Genomic DNA, 21,460 nt, shown 5'->3' with positions numbered 1-21,460 from the left:
CTGCCATTCCCGAGATCCATAGCCATCCCTCTGATCATCTTTTGTCTCACCTGCGAGTCGCTTATTTTTATCAAACATAATGTATCTATTAAATCATATTTTTTATGAATTATTTTTTATACAACACCACAAATAAAAAAGGAATTATTATAATTTAATAGTTACCAAAATTCTTAAAAAACTTAAAAAAAAAAAATCAAATTTCACTTTACTCGACAACCATTTCAAAATTATTCTTATAAATTTGTGAGAGTGATCAAAAGAAACCAAATGTGAGATAGACTGAGAGAGACCAAATAATTATTCCAAATATCACAGTCCTCGTTATAATAGCAATAATATTAAATATATGCTAAAAATTAGTTATCAATCAATTATTGCTTATAAATATATATTTGACATCTTATAATTTTTTATTATATTATTGTAAATAAATTTAATTATTTTATTATGTCAAATTTAATTATTTTGGTAGCTAATTATTTAATTAAAAAAATATAATTAATATGTATAAATATCAATAATATTATTTATACACAAAAAAATAATTATAAAATTTAAGAGTGTTCATGAATTAGATTATATCCACACACTTATAGTATTTATCTGTATCTACACCAAATAATATGTTGTATTTATATTTTATTTCAATTAATAATTATTATTTATATATATTGTATTATTTTATTTATATTATTTAAGAAAAAATAGTTTAATAATATTTTTGAAATATACATATTTGAAAGAATGAAAAAAAATATTAGAGCGAAAAGAGGAATTTTATTGACTTTTTTTTTAAAAAAAATTATTTTAATTTTTTTTCTGCCCGATATATATGAAATCTGATCCCATCCGAAAATATAAATTTCAAATCATATCCGAGCAGAGAAAATGTAAATATTGGATTCGATGAGTTTAGTATATATTAACTCGAGATTTAGATCATATCCGATCTAATACGATCCGCTAACACTTTTAATTAAATCAACTATCTACATGGAATATGTGTTAAAATACAAAATATAAATTAAAAATAAATTAAACAATACATATCTATACACAAATATATAGTAGTTAATTTTTTATAAGAGTGTAAATAAGTACGGATAACTTGATTATCTAATTAAGCAGATACAAATAATTCGATTATCTGATTAAATCTAACCAAATCCGATTTTATATTGAGCATTATACTTAATGGATAATCAAGTAAAATTCGATTATACTCAACCTTATTTTGTTCGGAAATCAAATCTAGGGAATCAACCTGAACCGACCCGATGAACAAATTACCTAACATATTATATTAAAAAAACTATAATATTTATATAATTTAAATTTTACTAATTTTAATCTCATCTTAGTCATTAATTTTTTACTTTTCAGCATAATTTTTTTTGTGTTATGCAATATTTTTTCACATTTTTTAATTTTTGCATACTAATTTAATTCTAAATATCCAATCTATTCCAACTTAAATTTAATCGGTTTAAATTTAGTCACAAAAAATATAATAACTCAATCTAACTCGAGCTGATCAAATTTAATTAGTCTAATTCTTAAACTCACCAAAACTCTACCTAACGTGCTAGTTTCATTATATCTCTAATAATTTTTTTGTATACACATATATATATATATAATTTTTAGTGTGTATATAGTTTTTAGTTGAACAATTATAAAAGTTAGACATACTTTTGTAAAAGAAATTTAGGAAATAATCATGATTCTGATAATCGAATTGAACTATCCATATTCAATTGGATTAACTAAAAATTAGTCAATAAATCAATTTGATTTAAGATAAAAATTAGTTGATAATAAATAAGTTAAAGAATTCAAAAATCAATCAAACTATTACTTTTTTAAGTAAAATAATTTAAAAATAGTAAAATACTTTTTTAAATGTATATTTATATAAATATATTATTTTATTATATACGAATCAATTCCAATTAAATAACGATTTAATTTTTAAACGACCAAACACATAAATTTTATGAAAAGAAAAGGCCAATGAGCACAATTTCAAATTAAGTTTCCAAGGTACATATTCTTTGTCCACTATTGTCTTTGCTTAACATTAGTTAAGCAAATTCCCTCGAACAAGAAATTTTTTAGGTCCTCATGCTTCTTGCCTTCAGTTGTGGGGTGCTTCCAGCAGCTTAAAGGGACCATATGAATTAACTAATTTGCCATGAAATGAAACTACTAAATTAGTTCTCAATTCAAATGTTGAAAATACAAAAATCTGGCCTTCTATATATTTTAATTCATGGACTTCCAATAAAAATTTTTAGAAGTTGCAAAATCAATTTCTAGGACTAGGACTAGGAACAATTCTAAAGCAGAGCAAAGTAGAGGCTCTACAAACACATTCAGCTTAAAATAGACAACCTAAGTCGGCAAGAGCAAAAGCGAAATCAAACAATCATGCCTTATAGCCATATAGAATATCAAGAACTGAACCAATAACCCCGAAAAATTTCTCTCGTTATAACCAAATTCACCAATCACATTATGCAAAATGCTTACAATCCATGTATGAGGGTTAGGAAGATAGTAAAGCTTTTAAATAACAGGAATCAAACCATTACTTCTATTACAGAACCACCTTCCAACTAAAATAACAAAAAAGGAATACCTGTGACCAACAAGGAACTGCATTACATCTGGACCAATTTTTTTAATAGTGCTTTTAGTGCCAGTTTTATTTGAGAAGCATTTCAAAGCCACTTCAAATGTTGCATCCTCAGGACAGCCATTTGACTTTCGAGTGTGAACAGAAGGCTGCAATTATGTATAAAACAAACAAAATTAAATAGAGATTATGAAACCTGTAGCTTACTATCCGTTGAGGCTCCATTTCAAAAGTAACAATACATAATGTTAAGCAAGTAGATTTTCAAACAATCTAGCTACTGATTACCTTAGTCATGTATTTCCACAGGTAATGCACAACTATTTCCAGTTTACTTTTTGGTTCACTGAAGGTCTGCAATCACACAGAGTAAAAATAGAACGATTAGCCATAACATAACTGTCATGTCATCAATACTATGTAACTATCATATAGTGAGATTTATTTTGCTTCTTGATTAGTATAACTAGAAGAAAATGTTTCAAAAGGAAAGGGATAATCCTATACAGACAGCTATTTGCAAAAAGGGTGAGAGGAGCAGATGGTATCTATGCTGTAAGCTAGTTGATCTAAAATTATGTCCATCAAAGGTTTTCTGCATCAAAATAGGATGTCAGACATATTTTAGCCAGGAGAATTGAGTAAAAATGAAAAATCAATTGAAAGGAACCTAGAGAAACATAATTAATCGAAACAACTACCTCAGACCATCTGCTCTTGTTGTGTGGCCTTCAAGATCTGCTTTCCTCCTTGATATATCAAGGTCCTTAATCTAAAATCATCCAGAATATTAATAAATAAAAAAAAAAAGTTGTTTGAACTTCAAAATACATAATCTTTTCAGAAACTTACCATAACAAAAAACTTATCCACAGAGACACAGGTGTTCTTCACTACTTCATGTAAAGCAAAAGATAATACAGTATGAAAGTGTTTGGATAACCGAGATTCAGTATTCTTTTGAATCTCTAGATGTGCATGTTAGCTCAAACCAACAAATAAGCAAACCATCGAACACTTGGTGTGCACAGCGACATTCATCTAACCTAACTGCTCCTAAAGAAAAAGAAAAAGAGAAGTTATGCAACCAACCTGCGTAGCCAAATTGAGAAAAGAAGATACTGGGACAAGAAAACATGACATTTGTTTTTAATCCTGCACCAAACCAGAAAAATTGAAACAATGAACAATATGCGCAGATATATGTAATACTGAAGAATAGGCTTGCAGGGCTGAACTTGATTTCATTTGCAGCCCCAACTACTACTAGGATACCAAATGTTTTCAGAAGTGCTATGTAAGGATCAAAAGGATGATCACCAATGCTGTGTCAATTATAAAGTCTAGTGTCTTTGTTAATCCCTACATGTATACATATATATAGCAATATTAGTCAACATTCAACTCAGTCATCATGTCATGAGGTAGAAATCTTACTGTTGCACCAAATGCTCTTACACTCAGATATAATCTAAATAAGCCTAAAATATTCATATTCAGGGTGAAAGCATAAATATTCAAGATCAAACCACATTGCAAGGTTTGAATTAATACAAAAGGCATTCGAGGTCAAATCATTCCTGAAGTTCCACAAAATAATAGACGCGTTACCTCTCTTCAATTACTGCTCTAAATGCGTCCATGAATACTTCAACATTCTGTTTTGAACATTAAAATTCAAAAGGAAATAAACCGAATTGGATATGATTTTAGGACCAAAACAAAGAGAAATAAAAAACCAAACTAATAAATAAATAAAAATAAATAAATAAAATGTGTTCCCTTGTTTTGCAGCCACTTATCCTTTATTTCTACTCTCTCGCTGACACAGCCAAAAACTGACCATAGGTAAGGCTAAATTGTTTAAGATATTTTGTAGTATATTTTGTTTAAGATCTGAAAAATCAATTTTCTGTAGGCATATGTACCTTAATAGCTCCTTTCAGCCCTTTCTTTGCATAATCAACTGGCGTGTGGTTATTTTCAATGGAGGCAATGCGGCCAATGTCAATGAAGTCTCTAGAAGGAATACAAATTGGAGTCCCAACCTATCTAATAGAAGATATTACATAGAAACTCATAGAAACCATGAATCACAAAACAAAATAGAATTAACAAGGCTCCTTCCTTACACTAACAGTAGAACCCAAACAGATAAAGTCGGTTTTAATGGTAAGAAAATTCTTTCAAGATAAGGTTTAGAGATCTCAATCAGAACAACAATTGGGTTGACTGAGATCACTCCAAAAAATAATGATGCAAAACAACATAAATTAGTAAATCAATGCTTCGAATTTTCAAAATGTGAATTAAATATATATTATAAACAATACCAGTGTAACAATTTTTTTTCTTTTAAGTGATACGATTTTATTTAGTACACATCTCCTCTGAAAACCTCATTCTAATCAGTCACAGAGTAATTTGAATCTATGTACTTAGCACGTTGCATTTCATGAACTGGTAATTATAGTTACCTCAGAAGCAGGACTCTAAAAGGCACAATAGATTATCTTCAACGCAAACTTTTAGCCATAACAATTAATGGAGCTACTTTCAAAACCAAATTCGAACCTTGAAGAGGATTCAAGAACAAAAATCTAAACCATAAAATAAAAGTGGAACAGATTGAGTTTTAGATGCAATAATAACGTATGAACATTTGAATTCCAAACAAAATATAGATCAATAGAAATTCCAGAATCTAAAATAGATAAAGACATACATGTAGGTTTTAGATCTGGTGACACGATGACTCGACGAGGCTGTGAACGGCGAGGATGGATGGCGCGAGACAGAGAGAGACATAAGCTGAGAGGCGGCAGAGGGAGCTCGTGTAACGCGAGCAGCAGAGGAGGGAGCTCATGCGAGCGAGCGGCGGCGGAGGGAGCTCGTGCAAGCGAGCAGTGACGGAGGGAGCTCGTGCAAGCGAGCGGCGACAAAGAAGAAGCGACGGAGAAGTCACATTTTCAACGCGAGTTTTGCCCTATTTTCAACTCGAATCAGAGAGAGGGGAGAAGAGCAAGCTTAAAGGAAGGATCGCAGAAAATGAACTGTGATTTTGTGTTGAATGAAGTTTCATCATCGAATATGGTGTGTTTTGTGCAGGACTTTGTGTTTATGCAATCAGGGCTTAATTTTGGAGGGATTTATTAATGATTATAGAAGGATTTTTTTGTCGATGATAGTTTTAAATTTCAATTTTATCGACAAAATTACCGAGAAATTTTAGAATCTGTCAGTAAATTTTGTGAAATTTTTTCTCATTTTGTATCACAGAAAATTTATAAAAAATTCGTTGATATTTTTGACAGTAAAATTTTGTCAAAAAAATTTGTCTATAATTTATTCTTTTTGTAGTGTATGTTTGGATTTGAAGAATTTGCATAAAATTAATTTATATAAATAAATAAAAAATAAAAATTAATAAAAATATCATAAAAATTAATAAAAATAAAAATTTATATTAATAATAGTTGTCATATGAATAAAAAAATATAATAAAAATATAAAATTAAAACACTAAAAAAATAATATAAAAATATTTATCATATAAATAAAAAATACAATAAAAATATAAAAATTAAAATATGAAAGAGAATACTAAAAATAATAAAAAAATTTATAATATTTACTTTAGCTTGATTGAAATAAATTTAATAGATTTTGATGAAAAAAATTGAAACGAAGAACATACACAAAGAATTACTGTGAACGATTACTTGCATCCTTTCTATAGAAAAAAAATGAATGGTAGGATTGGTAGAAAAAGAATAAATTTCTCATCTAATTTTTCAACTGTAATCAATCTTCCCCAACATAAACACAGAAGTTAAAATTTTTTGCTTTACATAAAAATTATTCTGGATTGAGACTTGAGAGTTTCACAAAATTATCAAATATAAAAATAAAATTACCAAACATAAAAATAGGACGTTTAAAACACTCAAACGGACTTCTCTCGTGAACCCAAACATATCCTTCTATGGTTGAATTTTAACATGTATATAATAAATGACAATGGTTAATATATAATTATTCAATCATGTTATAAATACTAAAAATTAGTGCCTAATTAACCATTTTATATACAAATACATATTTCGCATTTTATAAAACATTTTTTTATATTGTTGTAAACAAATTTGATTATTCTAGTAACTGAATTATTTAGTTTTTTATTTTTTAATATTCAAAATTTAAAATTTTATTTTGTTAAAAATGATTAAACAATAAAATTAAAACAGGGATTACAAATTAAATTGAATTAATTTAAATTATATTATATTTTAAATTATAATAATTTAGAAAAAAGAATTTTGCTATCAGGGAGAGTGAGTGAGTTAGTTTCTATGGGTGGTTAATTAGTTACTGTGACTTTAGTTAATTCTGTTAGTGTTTGGAGGAATGGCAGTGGTCCTCGTATGTATAAATCGATAGTGAAATGTTTGGTAACCAAAGAAAATCAGGTAAAAATAGCCATAATTTACCTTATTTAGTATTTATTAATTGTTGCGATAATTAATTAATGTTAAATAAGATAAATTCTGACTGTTTTTTTTTTTGTCTACCTATCATTACCAAAATCGATATAGTTATACTAATAATAATGTATTTGTACAATCTTGATATAACAAAATTCACGTTCTTTTTTCCTGTGCATTCTGATCTTGGTAATCAAGAGCTCTAATATGGTATCAGCCTGAAAATATATTTTTTAACAGTTTTGCAAACACTATTGAGTAGCTAGAGACAATATATAATTAAGCAACTAAATATAATGTGAATCTAAAACAGTAGAATTCAATCTAAATTATTCAATGAGTAAATATTCTGCATTTTCACATTATCTCCGATAATAATATTTTTAAGTGACATAAGAGTAGAAAGTGAATCATTTGAAACTTGTCATGAACCTCGACATCATGCCAAGGAGTCCCAAAAATCCAAAATTCTTGATTTTTATGATAGGCAATGCAATTAGGTAATTGAGATATGGTTATAGAATACTGAAAAATGGAAATTCAAGATTTTTCAATTTCATATCTTTTCATCATCCACATTGAGACGACAAACAGCTCGTTAAAATATATAAAAAGTTTAACATAAAATCCAATCCTTTAATTAAATTAAAAATATATTAAATTAAATATCATAACAAGTAAAAAATATAAACTAACCCGAAGCTCACCAAAAAATATGTTAAATAGGGTTGTTAATTTGTTATGCTTGCGTCGATTTTTAAGGAAGTACCAGTTATGACAAGAAGTGGTGCAATGGGTAGTAATTTGGATAAAGGAATGTGCGCCAACAAAGAAAATTGAGGGCGGGTTACTAAAGCTAAAAAATAGGGAATATGCGTGTAGGTGGTGTAAAATAAATAAATAATAGGAAAAATTGTTGAGGGATGATGCGTTTATTTATGGATAAATTATTATCTTTGTTTACAAATATCCAAAATGCTAGTAAAGATATTTATAATAAAAATAAAATTTATCTTATACGATTATATATACCCATAAAAAATAAGACTATTTTGATAAAATTATGTATATTATAAAAAAAATATTAAAAATTTTTAAAGGATTCAAATTCTAAAAGAGCATAATAAATAAAGTTTGATTAATTTTTTTATTTGCCGAGGCAACTATAATGTTATTGAGAATATGAAGATTTTTTTTTCTATTTGATGCAATGTTGAGTAATAATAATGAAAAAAATTTATATTGGTAAATATATATAATATGAGGTTATACAAAAAATTTATTTAATTTAATCTACTTTTATTATAAAAAACACGGTAAATATTACGTACATTAATGTCGACTTTTAAAGGTGAAATCTACATAATAACCATACTAGGATTGCTAGCTTAATGTGAAAATTAGTTATGAATATAATTTGTAAATAAACTTCTAAATAAACTTTATAAAAAACCACAACCAATCACATCGATCACATTATTTTCTGTTTTTAATAATCAAGTTACATCTTGAGAATAAAATTGGACTAACCTTAGGTCATGGATATATAGCAGAATACCATAATAAAAAGAATGAAATAAATTAAAATAAACATAAGATAAAATTAAATAGAAAGAAATCAATTTATCTCATTAAAAAATGATTTATTTAATTTTATTTGTGCATTGTATATTTGGTCACAAATACTACAATAGTTTCATAAGTAGTATACTAATATGTATAAATTTTAAAGAGTAATATTACACATTTAAATTTTTTTTATGAACCAAGTCTAATTAAATTAAACAAAAAAATTTGAATGTATAGCATTATTTGATTTTATATTAGATTGAAAAAAAATCTAATTATAAACCCATAAATATAAAAACGAATCCTTTATTAAAATATACTAAATAAATAAAAAATATACTAAATTAAATTAAATATCATAACAAATAAAAATATAAGCTAACCTAAACTAAAATTAAATATTATAACAAGTAAATATATAAACTAACTTGAGGTTCACCAAAAAAACATGTTAAATAGGGTTGTTAGTGATAAGTGTTCAGAAAATACATGTTTAGGAGAATATTTTCGTTATTTTAGAGATAAATGACAGAATAATAATTTTATCAGATTCGAAGATATGAATACTATAAGAGTTCGTCGTAGTACTAAAATGACGATATTCATAAAGTCTATTGGGCTAAGTCAGGACAGCAAAAGGTCCAGTGAAAGATACCAATTTAATATTAATTTTTGAAATTATTAGGCATATATTTTAGTTTGCTTTATTGCTAGGGTTTGTTAGAAGATTTGATTTAGTTCTGCTAGTGATATGTTTATGAATTTTAAGTTTAAATCAAACTTGATCTAATATAATAAGATCAAATCTATTTAAATTAGTTATTTTATCTTTTAAGAGGTTTAAATAAATTATTTTATCTTTTAGTTAGTTTGTTAGGGATCTATTTAAACACTTTTGTGAGTCTTTCTAAACAATTTTTGTAATGAATACAATTTTTAGTTGCTTTATGCATGTTTTTATTGTGGGATTAAGTGAGGTGAGTAATTTACTTAGCTTGTTGTATGAAAAAGATTAAAGGATTCAATCTAAGGTAATTCTGTGTGGTGGTTTCTTCAACTTTAACGTTTTTTCAACTTGAACCCTTTGATCTAGGTTGTCAAAGACAAATTTTTTTTGTTTTGAATTAGAACACGCTCAACACAGCATGGTGGAGCAATTAGAGTCCAGACCATAAATAAAATAAATACAAACATTACGAATAAACGAAAGTGATATCAACCCCGCTTCATCTCGGTCGTTCCATCAACAGCCAAAAGGAACACCACCAAGCCACTCGTCAGAGAACATGAAGGACTTATTGATTATTTCCACGACTCCTGTGCCATGATTATTGAATACTCGATCATTCCTCTCCAGCCAAACTGCCCAAATGATAGCAAAGAAGCCAACCAACCACCGCTTTCTCTCAGTCTTCCTCCGTGCCGCATGCACCCAACTCTCAAAGTGTTGTTTCAGTGTACCTGGTAAGGTCCATGACCTTCCAAAGGCGAACAGCCATGCATTCCACACTTTCCACGTGATCTCGCAACTAACAAACAGATGAAAAGCGGACTCATTAGCCTTACTGCATAAAGCACACATAGTGTCATGCTGATCAATAACACCTAGTCTGGATAGTCGTTCTTTAGTGTTCACCCTCTCGATCAACACAAACCAAGCAAACAGTTCAACCCTGGGCGGGACAAAGCCTCTCCAAACTGCACTAGTAAAGCTGTAGCTCGTAATTTCCTCTTGTTGGACCGCTTCTTGCATCACATGGACAAAGGATTTAGTCGAGAAAACACCAGTTCGATCAAACTTCCAGATGACCCTATCCTCCCTCTCAGTTGTTAGCTTTACTGTCAGTAAGACCTGATGGAGTTGGTTCAAAAGCTCCATTTCCCACTGAAATAGCTGACACCGCCACTGAAAATTCCATATCTACTCTATTCCATCCCAGAATCCACAGTCCCCAATAACAGATTCTTTAAGGGTTGAGACCGAAAACAGTCTTGGGAACATCTCCTTCAAGATCCCTCTAGGTAGCCAGACAAATTCTTTAAATATCTAATAGAAAATTTCTTCCGATAACCTAAGTTGCTGAGATAAAATTAGATAGAAAAAAAAATCATTTTATCTCATTAAAAAACGATTCATTTAGTTTTATTTGTGCATTGTATATATACTTGGTCACAAATACTACAATAATTTGATAAGTAGTATTTGTATTAGGTCGAAAAAAAATCTAATCATAAATATATAAATATAAAATTCAATCCTTTAACTAAAATTAAAAATATTTAAATTCAATTAAATATCATAGAAAGAAAAATATAAACCAACCTAAACTAAAATTAAATATTATAACAAATAAAAATATAAACTATTGAAAATCACGTTTTTAAAATGAGGTTAAATAAATATCAGCATAAAAAAATATTTTAGACATTTTTATTGGATTAAGTATCATGAAATAAACCCTAAATTAATTAAACACCAATTAATCAACTTGTTTATGCCAACAACCAGCCTTTTTTCTTTCTTTCTACGTCAAGATTATTAAAAAAAAAATTTATTCTAAGCCATTTCTTATTAGCACTAGTACAATAACTAGTATTTAATTATCAAGATACATATTTGTTAATTTCCTTCAATTATTTTGAAGTTTGTCGCCGCCACGGTGTGTTTAACCATTATCTATAACAATATATAATGAGAAAACTCATTTTTGGTGTCCAATTTTTTTTTTCCATTTTTATCTTTTTTTATAACTTACTTCCAGTTACAGCATTCTACTATTTTATTTCCATTCACATTTACGTCAATATAACTTCTGGCCTTAATTTCTCTCACATCACGTTACTGCAGTTAAAGAATTCTACTACTTAATTTCTACTACTGCATCAGTTTTTTTCTCTCACATCAGTTACTGTATCAATTGTATTATTCTCAATTTTTTCTCTTAATCTCTCTCACTTCACTGGTTACTCCGTATCTCTCCATCATAGAAAAAATTTCTTTCACACTGTTTTTATATGTTTCTTTGATTAATTATAGTTGACAACATATCAATGAAAGATTTACGTGGAAGTGGTCGACGAACTTGGCAAGACTATGCCAGACAACGAAAACAAAATATGAGTGAAGAACAGATGCAGCAACACCTTGCCAGAAGGCGTGCCAATTACCAAGAGAGTATTAGACGAGGAAAACAAATCGATACATCAAGTGGACCAACTAACATGGCAACACCATTACAAGATATCACAAATATACCCCTCAACAATACTCTATATCAGGTACTCTAAGTTATACTTCTCATTAATAAATTTATGTTGTTAGTTTATCATTTAATATGAATTATTTTTTACGATATATCTATGTTACTAGACTCTTAGTACGTACTAATTATGTATAATTTATTTCTTAAGTGTACCCTTAAATTATCAAATTACATTATTTTTATCTTAATAATGTATTTTTTACATATACAGATACTCACAATAACACCGGAGCTAGTTCAAGTAATATACCAAACGGTCCAAATATGGGTAGGAATCCTATATTTATATTTATTTAATTAATAATAATTTATTTTTTCTTAAATTTGATTCAATAAATCTTTTATTATTGGCCTAAATAATATTATTATATTTTCTTAAATGTACTTTACATCATTATAATATCAATTATTAAATAGTTTAATAATTTTTTAATATAATATCATACAAATATAAAATTTTTATAACTGTATCTATAATCTATAACAATATATAATGCCAAAACATGGAGGTTTGGTGTCCAATTTTCTATTTCCTATTTTAACCCTACTAACATAATTCAAAAATATTATACAGTTACTTATTTCACTAACAGTTACAAAAACTCACGCATAACTTCTATTCAATTATTTACTCTGACAATCTCTCTTTTTTTATTTTTTTTATTTTGTTCTGATTCTCCTTCATATGTGATAATATTATTTTTTTTAATTTTTAAATTATTAATTATACAGAGTATTATATTTAAAATTTAAGTATATGAATATTTATTTTTAAATTAAACTAAAATAAATGAATTATATTACAAAAATATAATTTATTTTTACTTCTATAATATCATTTGTTTGGCATATGGCACTGGTTATTTGATTAACATATTGTTCGGCAGGTCGGATACCGGACGGTTCGAGTTAGGACCCTGAGGTCAACGCTTGGGGTGGTGGAGAGGCTCGTCTGGTCGTGGTCTCCTGGTCCCGGGCGTGCGAGGTCCCGAGCACTTCGTATGGAGAGGGGGGGTGCCACCTGCAAAGACACTCCGACGCTCTTGTCAGAATATGTACAGGCGGAAAGGAGGTGGTGTAAGAATGTCACGTACCTCGGGGGGAGAGCCAGTCTCCCCCTTATATACATGTCAGTAGTGGGCCCCTCAAGTGGACAGGCCCATACCCTCAAGGACGCTGTCTCACGGCTGTGTGCAAGCCGTACGGGACGCGTGTCCGGGTCGGGTAGAGGGCGCGTTGCTGGGCCGGCGGGAACTCGGGTCGGGTTGACCCGCGTGAATTTGGGCCAGGCCGTAACAGTGCCCCCGACGCGTCAGCGATGACCGTGAGGGCCATTGGTGGCGCGTGATGTCTTCGTTCGTACGTTGTCGCCGGGTCGGCTGATCGTGGGAGAGACGCGTCTCTTGTGCGCGTGTCTCTTGGTCTGCTGTGGCATCTGTTTGCCGTTTCGTTCTCCGCGCTGGGCATTTAATGCTCATAATGATTCGAAAAAACCCGCGCGCAAAGACTATTTTGCCCCTGCTTTCTTTCGCGCTTCTGGTGATGGTTTTTAAACAGTTTTCTCCCTATCCACCTCCCACTCTTACCATTTCCAACTCCTTCTCTCCCTAACATCCAAAGCTTCCAGTGCGAACTCCCTCCTGCTTCAACTTTCGGTCCAAGTTTCTTTCATCATTCCAGGTAATTTTTTGGTCTCTTTCCTTTGGTATCTGTGTTATGTCCTGTTGCTGTGCGATTGCTGCTTGTGTTTGTTGCATGGCTAGTTTATTTTTGCCGAAAGGTTTTTCAATGTTGGGGTAGGTGAGTTAGGGGAGGGGTACCATTCTAGGATAGGTTTTTGGGTGGTTTGTGTGGTAGGCATAGTTTTTAGCCGTGTTTGGTCACGATTGAGTTGAAAAGGCGTAGTTTCTGAGTTTTTTCGGGCTCCCAACCTCATAGACTAACGGAGTGGTACCCCGCTGTAGGTATGCCTCGCGTTGTTTCCCGGTCTTCTGGATCTGGTGCGGCTTACGACCCGTATGCTTGGGTGACCGACGATATAAGGAGCTCACCCAACCAGATGGACTTGGAGGAGTTGACCGAGTTCTGGCAAGCCGGCTACTTGTGTGGGGGGACTGACGAAGAGGCCAACTACGAGGCCATTGTCCCTGCCCCCCATGAGCGTATTTATGAGCTCAATTTTCACTCCCCTCGTGTCCCCGATTGGATCTGGTTTTATAAGTCCATGTTCACGCAAGTTGGCGTTTGGATACCGTTCTCCGAGTTTCAAATGGCGCTTCTGAACCGGATATCCGTCCCCCCGTCTCAGCTTCATCCGAACAGCTGGGCTTCGATCCGCTGCTTCGAAATGGTCTGCGAGTACTTGGAGCTGCCGGTGTCGGTGGACGTTTTTCTCTTTTATTTCAACCTTACCAACCCCTCCAAACAGGGGAAGACGAGAAAAGGGTTTCTTTCTTTCCGTTCTGCCCAGGGTAGGAGGATTTTTGGCCTTTTTGAGGACTCCTACCATGGTTTTAAAGATAAGTACTTCAAGGTTCGTCCCGTCAAGGGTCGTCATCCCTTCTGGTTGTCGTTAGAGGGGGAGCGCCTTATCCAGACTTACTGGAGTTTTGGCGCGGGGTCGAATCCTTTCATCAAAGTGATGTACAAAAGGTTGTCGGCTGTAGATAAGCAGATAGCCGACGTCCTTTTTGCTATCTTTGAAAAGAACCCCGTGAACCCACATCTTCTTATGGGTGAACGGGAGGCCGCCAGGAGCTATATTCGTGAGTTATCTTCTTTGTTTGCCTATGTTTCTTTGTCGTTGTTTTTCTTTTTCCGATCTAACGACTAACGTGCCTGTTGTTTGTTGCAGTGGAAATGTCTGCCACCGTGACCGGTCTTGAGAATCTGATGAAGACATTTTTTGAGGCAAGTGACGACGAGAATGCCGAAGAGAAGGACGTCGGTAAGTCGGGGGGTCCTTCAGGGGAGAAAGAGAATCAGGCTGCGCCTTCTTCTCGGGATACCGAAACGTCGGGAAAACAGGCCGTAGGGGGTCAGGCTTCCCCTACCCGCGAGGAAGGGTCCGCTGATGGGCACGCGACTCTCATTCCTCATCCGGATAGTGATGTGGAGCTTATCCATACTCCCAAGAAGCGAAAGATGTCTTCCAGCCCGGAAGGGGCCCTTACCATAATGGAGAGGAACTTTGATGCTACCAAATTCATTGACTCCCAACTGATACCCGGGACAGAGGAGCATTTTCACGAGACCGAACTGTCCGGGCAGGCGAGGTGGATGTATCGCACCTTGCTTCGTGGGGCCATGATAGCTCGGAAGGCCGAATTCGAGTTATCCGGTATGGAGGCGCTTCGGAGGAAGCTTGAGTCCTCTGTTAAGGCGAACAATGACTTTAAGGCTCAAGTTGAACTCCTCCAGGGTCAGCTGTCCGAGATGGGGGGAAAGCTTAGCGCTGCTGAGGAGAAGTCGTCGTTTGTTGCGGAGAGGTTGAAGGCATCCGATGAGACCGTGGCCCGGCTTCTTGAGCGCGAGATGACATTGGAGGGTCAGCTGAACGCCGCTCAGGGTCGGGTTGTCGCCTTGGAAAAAGAGCGGGAGCAGGCCGTCTCGGAGGCGAAGGCCGCTAAAGCTGAGGCCGCTGAGCTTAATAAGAAGCTTAAGGTGACCAAGGAGCAAGGGAAGAATGCTATCTCGATGACCGAAGATGCCCTGAAGGCTCAGCTGAGGATCGCAGCTCCTGATTTCGACACGTCGTCAATTGGCGTTTTCAAGACTATCCAGGACGGAAAGATTGTTGACATGCCGAGGAAGTGAAGTCTTGTAACTTAGGATATTTTGTAATGCATTTGCTGAACAACTTATTGTTCGTTCTTTGTTTTGACTCTTTTTAAGTTATACTTATTTGGTCGTTTGGCCGGGTTGTCGTTTATTGTATTTGTTGTTATTTCTCTTGGGGGGCTCGCGCCCGTTTTCCCGTTTTGTGATAGTTATGGCTTGGATTGCCGTGGTCGTGTTGTCGTCGCAGTTGGCTTTGGCCGTAACTAAGATGGCCCCCGGGGTGATCAGTCCCGGTCTGCCGTTTTAAGACGCGCTCGTGTGCGTCGCACGTAGGGAAGAAGTAAAAAAGTAGACAAGTAGGCAAGCATGAGTAAAAAGCAAATTAACCAAGTACGAGTTAATCGTTAGCCAAGCAATTTAACCAATATGGTGAATATTTGACAAGATAAAAGGGTAGATTGTCATGTGAACAATCCGGGTATTTACTTATTTCTTTAAGTTCTCAGTTCGGCGAATCGCCTGGTCATGGGTAGAACCTTCTTAGGCTACCCGCATTCCATGTTCTGGGTACTTCCTTGCCGTCAAGTCTTTCGAGCTTGTAAGCACCTTTGCCGAGTACCTCCCTTACCCTGTAGGGTCCTTCCCAGTTTACGGCCAGCTTGCCTTCCCCTGGGGTCGGGACGCCGATGTCGTTGCGTCGCAGGACGAGGTCCCTTTCCTCGAAATCTCGTTTGAGGACTTTTGCGTTGTAACGCAGGGCTATTCTTTGTTTCAGCGCCATTTCTGTTAGGTGAGCTATCTCCCTCGTTTCCTCAATCAGGTCTTTCTCGACCGCTTCGCTCATGCCCGCGAGCAGTAGTCGGGGGCTCGGTTCGCCGATTTCGACTGGTATTACCGCATCGACCCCGTATGTTAGGCGAAAGGGAGTTTCCCCCGTAGCGCTTTGCTCGGTTGTCCGGTAAGACCATAAGACGGAGGAGAGTTCGTCAGCCCAGCTTCCTTTCTTATTGTCTAGGCGCTTCTTTAGGCCAAGGAGGACGACTTTGTTTGCGGCCTCTACCTGTCCATTTGTTTGGGGGTGTTCTACCGAGGAGAACTTTTGCTTTATTCCTAGGCCAGAGAGGAACTCCATGAACTTCTTGTCTGTGAACTGGGTCCCGTTGTCTGAGATAACGACTTCTGGGATACCGAAGCGGGTTATCACCTGCTTCCACATGAACTTCCGACAGTTGGAGGACGATATCGTAGCCAGCGGTTCGGCCTCCACCCATTTGGTGTAGTAGTCGATGGCGACAATGAGGTATTTGACTTGTCCTGGGCCGACCGGGAAAGGCCCCAGGAGGTCGACTCCCCATTGTGCGAAAGGTCGAGTAGTCGTCAGAGAATTTAGTTCGGAGGCTGGTGCCCTGTGGAAGTTGGCGTTTTGTTGACACTTTGTGCATCTTCTGACAAATTCCTTTGAGTCCTTCATCATTGTCGGCCAGTAATATCCTGCTCGGATGAGCTTCCTTGCTAGGGCTTTGCCCCCGATGTGGTGTCCGCAACACCCCTCACGGACTTCTCTAAGCACGTAGTCCGTTTGGTCGGGGTGCAAACACTTCAATAGGGGCTGGCTGAGTCCCTTTTTGAATAGTTGTCCCTGTATGATTGCATATCTGGCCGCCTCCCTTCTTAAAGCTTTGGCTGCTTTCTCATCTTCGGGCAACTTGCCGAGTTCCAGGAAGTTGGTGATGGGGTCCAGCCATGAGGGGCTCGACTTCGTCAAGTGGAGGGCGACCTTTGGTTCTTTCACCATGCTTTGGATGAGTGACCGGTTACCCGATCCTGGCTTTGTGCTCGCCAGCTTCGACAGGAGGTCTGCCCGTGTGTTCCTTTCTCTTGGAACGTGCTGGACGATGACCTTCTGGAACTGGCTTGTCATTTCCTTAACCTTTTCCAAGTATTTTTGGAGGAGGGGATCCCGGGCTTGGTAGCTTCCATTTACCTGCGAGGTGACGACTTGGGAGTCGCTGCATACTTCGACCTTCGTCGCCCCGACTTCCCGAGCTAGCATTAGTCCACCCAAGAGAGCCTCATATTCTGCTTGGTTGTTCGACACTGGGAATTCGAACTTGGTTGATTGCTCATAGATGACCCCTACTGGGCTTTCTAGGATGACCCCTGCTCCTCCGGACGTTTGGTTGGAGGCCCCGTCCACATGAAGCCTCCACCGTGTGCCCGTTTCTTCGGGAGGGTCCCCTGTTACCTCAACCAAAAAGTCTGCCATTGCCTGGGCTTTGATTGCATGTCGGGGCTCATACTGTAGGTCATATTGTGAGAGCTCGATGGCCCAGGTCATCATCCTACCAGCCAAGTCAGGTTTTTGCAGTACTTGTCGAATCGCCTGATCCGTCCTCACGACTATACGATGGCTCTGGAAGTATTGTCTTAACCTTCGGGAGGACACTAGGAGCGCTAGCGCCAGTCTTTCCAGCTTGCTGTACCTCAGCTCTGATCCCTGAAGTGCTCTGCTCACGAAGTAAACGGGCCGTTGGGTCTTCGCTTCTTCTGTAACGAGGACTGCGGCAAGCGCTTCCTCGGTTACTGACAGGTAGAGATAGAGCGGTTCTCCGGCCCTGGGTTTCCCGAGAACTGGTGGTGCTGCCAAGATCTCCTTGAAGTGGTTGAATGCCTCTTCGCATGCTGGGGTCCATTCGAACGTCATTCCCTTTCTCATTAGATTGAAGAAGGGTAGGGCTTTTGCTGCCGATGCGCCGAGGAAACGGGATAAAGCCGTCAATCTTCCGGCAAGTCTCTGGACGTCTTTGATGCAACCCGGACTCTTCATCTGAAGGACCGCTTGGCACTTCTCGGGATTGGCTTCCACTCCTCTTTGAGTGATCATGAAACCCAGGAACTTTCCGGCCTCCATGGCGAATGCGCATTTGAGCGGATTAAGCCTCATGCCGTGTTGCCGGAGGGACGAGAAAATGCCGTTAAGGTCGGTCAGGAGATCGTCGGGTCGTGCGGTCTTTGCGAGTATGTCATCCACATAGACTTCTACTGTTTTGCCCATGAGTTCGCTGAATATCTTATTCATCAACCTTTGGTATGTGGCTCCAGCATTTTTTAAACCAAAAGGCATTACCTTGTAACAATAGATGCCCCCCGGCGTTATGAACGCCGTTTTTTCCTCGTCGGGTCGGTGCATCGGTATCTGATTGTACCCTGAGTAGGCATCCATGAAGCTTAGATATCTGTACCCCGCCGCTGCGTCGACGAGTGCATCAATATTAGGCAGGGGGTAGCAGTCCTTGGGACAAGCCTTGTTGAGGTCAGAGTAGTCCACACACATTCTCCATCTTCCATTGTGTTTTTTAACCAGAACTACATTCGACAACCAAGTCGAGTAGTCCAGTTCCCGGATGAACCCCGCTTCTAGGAGGCTGGCTGTTTGCTTGGCCACCTCTTCCGCCCTTTCCTGCGACATCTTTCTCCTTCTCTGGGCCACTGGTTTGGCTCCTGCCTTTACGGCCAGGTGATGCGACATGAGCTGGGGATCTATCCCGGGCATGTCAGCAGGTGTCCAGGCAAAGAGGTCGGCATTGGCCCTGATCATTTCCATCAAGGGCTCCTTTATCTCGTGGGGGAGGTTTCTGTTTATGAATGTGAATTTATCGTCCTCCTCGCCGACTCTGAACTTTTCCAAGTCTCCTTCTGGCTCCGGTTTGGGTTTGTCGTCTACTCTGGCATCCAGGTCGGCCAGGAAGACCCCTGACGCTTCTTTGGATTTTTTCCTGAGAGAAAGGCTGGCGTGGTCGCAAGCGACCGCCGTTTCCAAGTCGCCCCTGAGGGATCCCACGGATCCGTCATCGGTGATGAACTTCATCACCAGTAGTTTCGTACTGATAGCTGCCCCCAGGTCGTTAATGGTCTTTCTCCCCAGGATGATATTATAAGCCGTCGAATCTCTTAATATTACAAAGTCTGCCATGACTGTTCTCCGTCTTTGCCCTTGTCCCACAGAGGTCGGGAGTGTGATGATTCCGTCCGGCTTGATGAAGTGGTCTCCTAACCCCACCACACCGTGCTGGTGGGTCGTCAGGTCGGAGTCTTTCAATCCCAGGGCATCGAAAACGTTTCGAAACATGATATTTGAGTCTGCCCCCGTGTCTACCAGGATTCGTTTGACGAGGCCAGTTCCAACCCTAGCCGTGATGACCATGGGCGGACTTTCCGGCACCTCGTCGAACCATTGGTCCTCCGGGCCGAAAGAGATAGGTGGGAGACCCTTAAGACTTCTAACGGGTGAGGTGGAGACCGCTAGGACCTTGGCATCTTTCTTCTGCGCCGATTTCGACCTCGGGGCGGTATTCCTGGCCGTCACCACGTTTACCACCGTGAGACCGTGGTCGTCAGCCTCTGGTTCTTGTCGTCGCCTCGTTGGTCGGGATCTGTCTTCGCTGTCGTGGTCCCGGTTGCGTCTCCTTGGTTCCCTTATAAGGTGGGAGAAGTCGGCGAGTTTGCCGTCCCTGATAGCTTGCTCGAGGGCGTCCTTTAGGTCAAAACAGTCTTGGGTCTTGTGCCCGTAACCCTTGTGATACTCGCAGTAGAGGTTCTTGTTTCCTCTCGTCCTGTCCTTCAGTGGTCGGGGCTTCGATAGTATCCCCTTTTCTGCTATCTGTTGGTAAATTTCAGTGATCGATGCTGTGAGGGGGGTGTAGTTGGTGAACTTCCCAACTCGGGAGAACGGTTTGGGTGGTTTACTCGGACCGCCGTCCTTGGCGTGTTCCTTTGGTCTTTCTCTGGCTTCAAAGTGCCGGGCTTGGTTGTAGGCGGGCTGCCGTTTATTGGCAGCCACAACCCGGCTGACTTCCTCGTCATTGATATATTCTTTGGCCACGCACTGGATTTCTTGCATCGTCCAGACGGGCTTTGTGGTGAGGTGTTTCCTGAAGTCCTCATTCGAGAGCCCGTTCGTTAAGCACAAACTTGCCACCGAGTCCGTCAGACCGTCAATTTCCAAGCACTCGTCATTAAAACGGTCCAAGTACTTCCTGGTCGGCTCTCCGGGTCTCTATGTCACCCCTAGCAAATTGATTGGGTGTTTGGCTTTGACAATCCTAGTCGTGAACTGAGCCAAGAAGGCATGGCTAATGTCGGAGAATTGGGTCACCGAGCCTTGCGGGAGGTTGTTGAACCACCGTATTGCCGGGCCCGCTAAGGTGACCGGGAAAGCGCGACATCTGACCTCGTCTCCCACTCCTTCCAGGTTCATCCTGGCCTCAAAGGCCGTCAAGTGTTCCAGGGGGTCTTGCGTTCCGTCATACTTCATGTCTGTCGGCTTGTCGAAGTGCTTCGGTAGTCGGACCTCGAGTACGGAACGGTGGAAAGGAGTCGCTCATATTATGACGGGTCCTCGAGCAGTTTTTCTCGACTCGTCGTTCTCGCGGCGCGCCTCCTCGTCGCCCCTGTTCGACGCACGCCGCCTTTCGTGTCGGGCGTAGATGATGGGGTCCCGACTTCTTCTTCTGGGGCGTACCCGCCCCCCAGTGCTCTCCGACTCGTATTGGGGGCTGGGCGTGCGCCTCGAGCGGCTCCTTGAACGGGAACGGGTGGGGCTCCGCTCTGGGGAGCGTTGGTCGCGCTCTCTCTCTGCTAGCCTGCGCTCTAAGTCCTGCATTCTGTGGCGTAGTTCTTGCATTATCCTGGCGTGGTTGTCACCTGTCCCCCCAAAGGGGCGT

General features: G+C 37.9%; 2 protein-coding genes across 2 annotated transcripts; both read right to left on the bottom strand.

Annotated features, from left to right (window-relative positions):
• Nucleotides 1-2,464: 2,464 nt before the first annotated feature.
• On the bottom strand, nucleotides 2,465-5,793 carry LOC107645579 (negative regulator of systemic acquired resistance SNI1). The gene is given in 8 exon segments (XM_088492162.1): nucleotides 2,465-2,790; nucleotides 2,930-2,995; nucleotides 3,149-3,236; nucleotides 3,343-3,413; nucleotides 3,734-3,796; nucleotides 4,253-4,299; nucleotides 4,570-5,241; nucleotides 5,367-5,793. Coding segments are annotated over 5 exon segments (495 nt in total). The 5' UTR covers nucleotides 3,785-3,796; nucleotides 4,253-4,299; nucleotides 4,570-5,241; nucleotides 5,367-5,793; the 3' UTR covers nucleotides 2,465-2,571.
• Nucleotides 5,794-16,260: 10,467 nt separating this feature from the next.
• Nucleotides 16,261-19,341, bottom strand: LOC148554509 (uncharacterized). The gene is made up of 3 exons (XM_088490354.1): nucleotides 18,944-19,341; nucleotides 17,983-18,607; nucleotides 16,261-16,941 (listed from the first exon to the last, which is right to left on the bottom strand). Exons 1-3 carry the CDS (start codon nucleotides 19,339-19,341, stop codon nucleotides 16,261-16,263), a joined length of 1,704 nt encoding a protein of 567 aa, XP_088346480.1.
• Between the last annotated feature and the right edge of the window lie 2,119 nt (nucleotides 19,342-21,460).

Source organism: Arachis ipaensis, chromosome B6 (genome assembly GCF_059453495.1).
Source record: "Arachis ipaensis isolate K30076 ecotype BB chromosome B6, ASM5945349v1, whole genome shotgun sequence".
In the NCBI taxonomy this organism is placed as follows: domain Eukaryota; kingdom Viridiplantae; phylum Streptophyta; class Magnoliopsida; order Fabales; family Fabaceae; genus Arachis; species Arachis ipaensis.
Note: the sequence above shows the minus strand (reverse complement) of the source record. Positions and strands in the feature narration are given on the sequence as shown.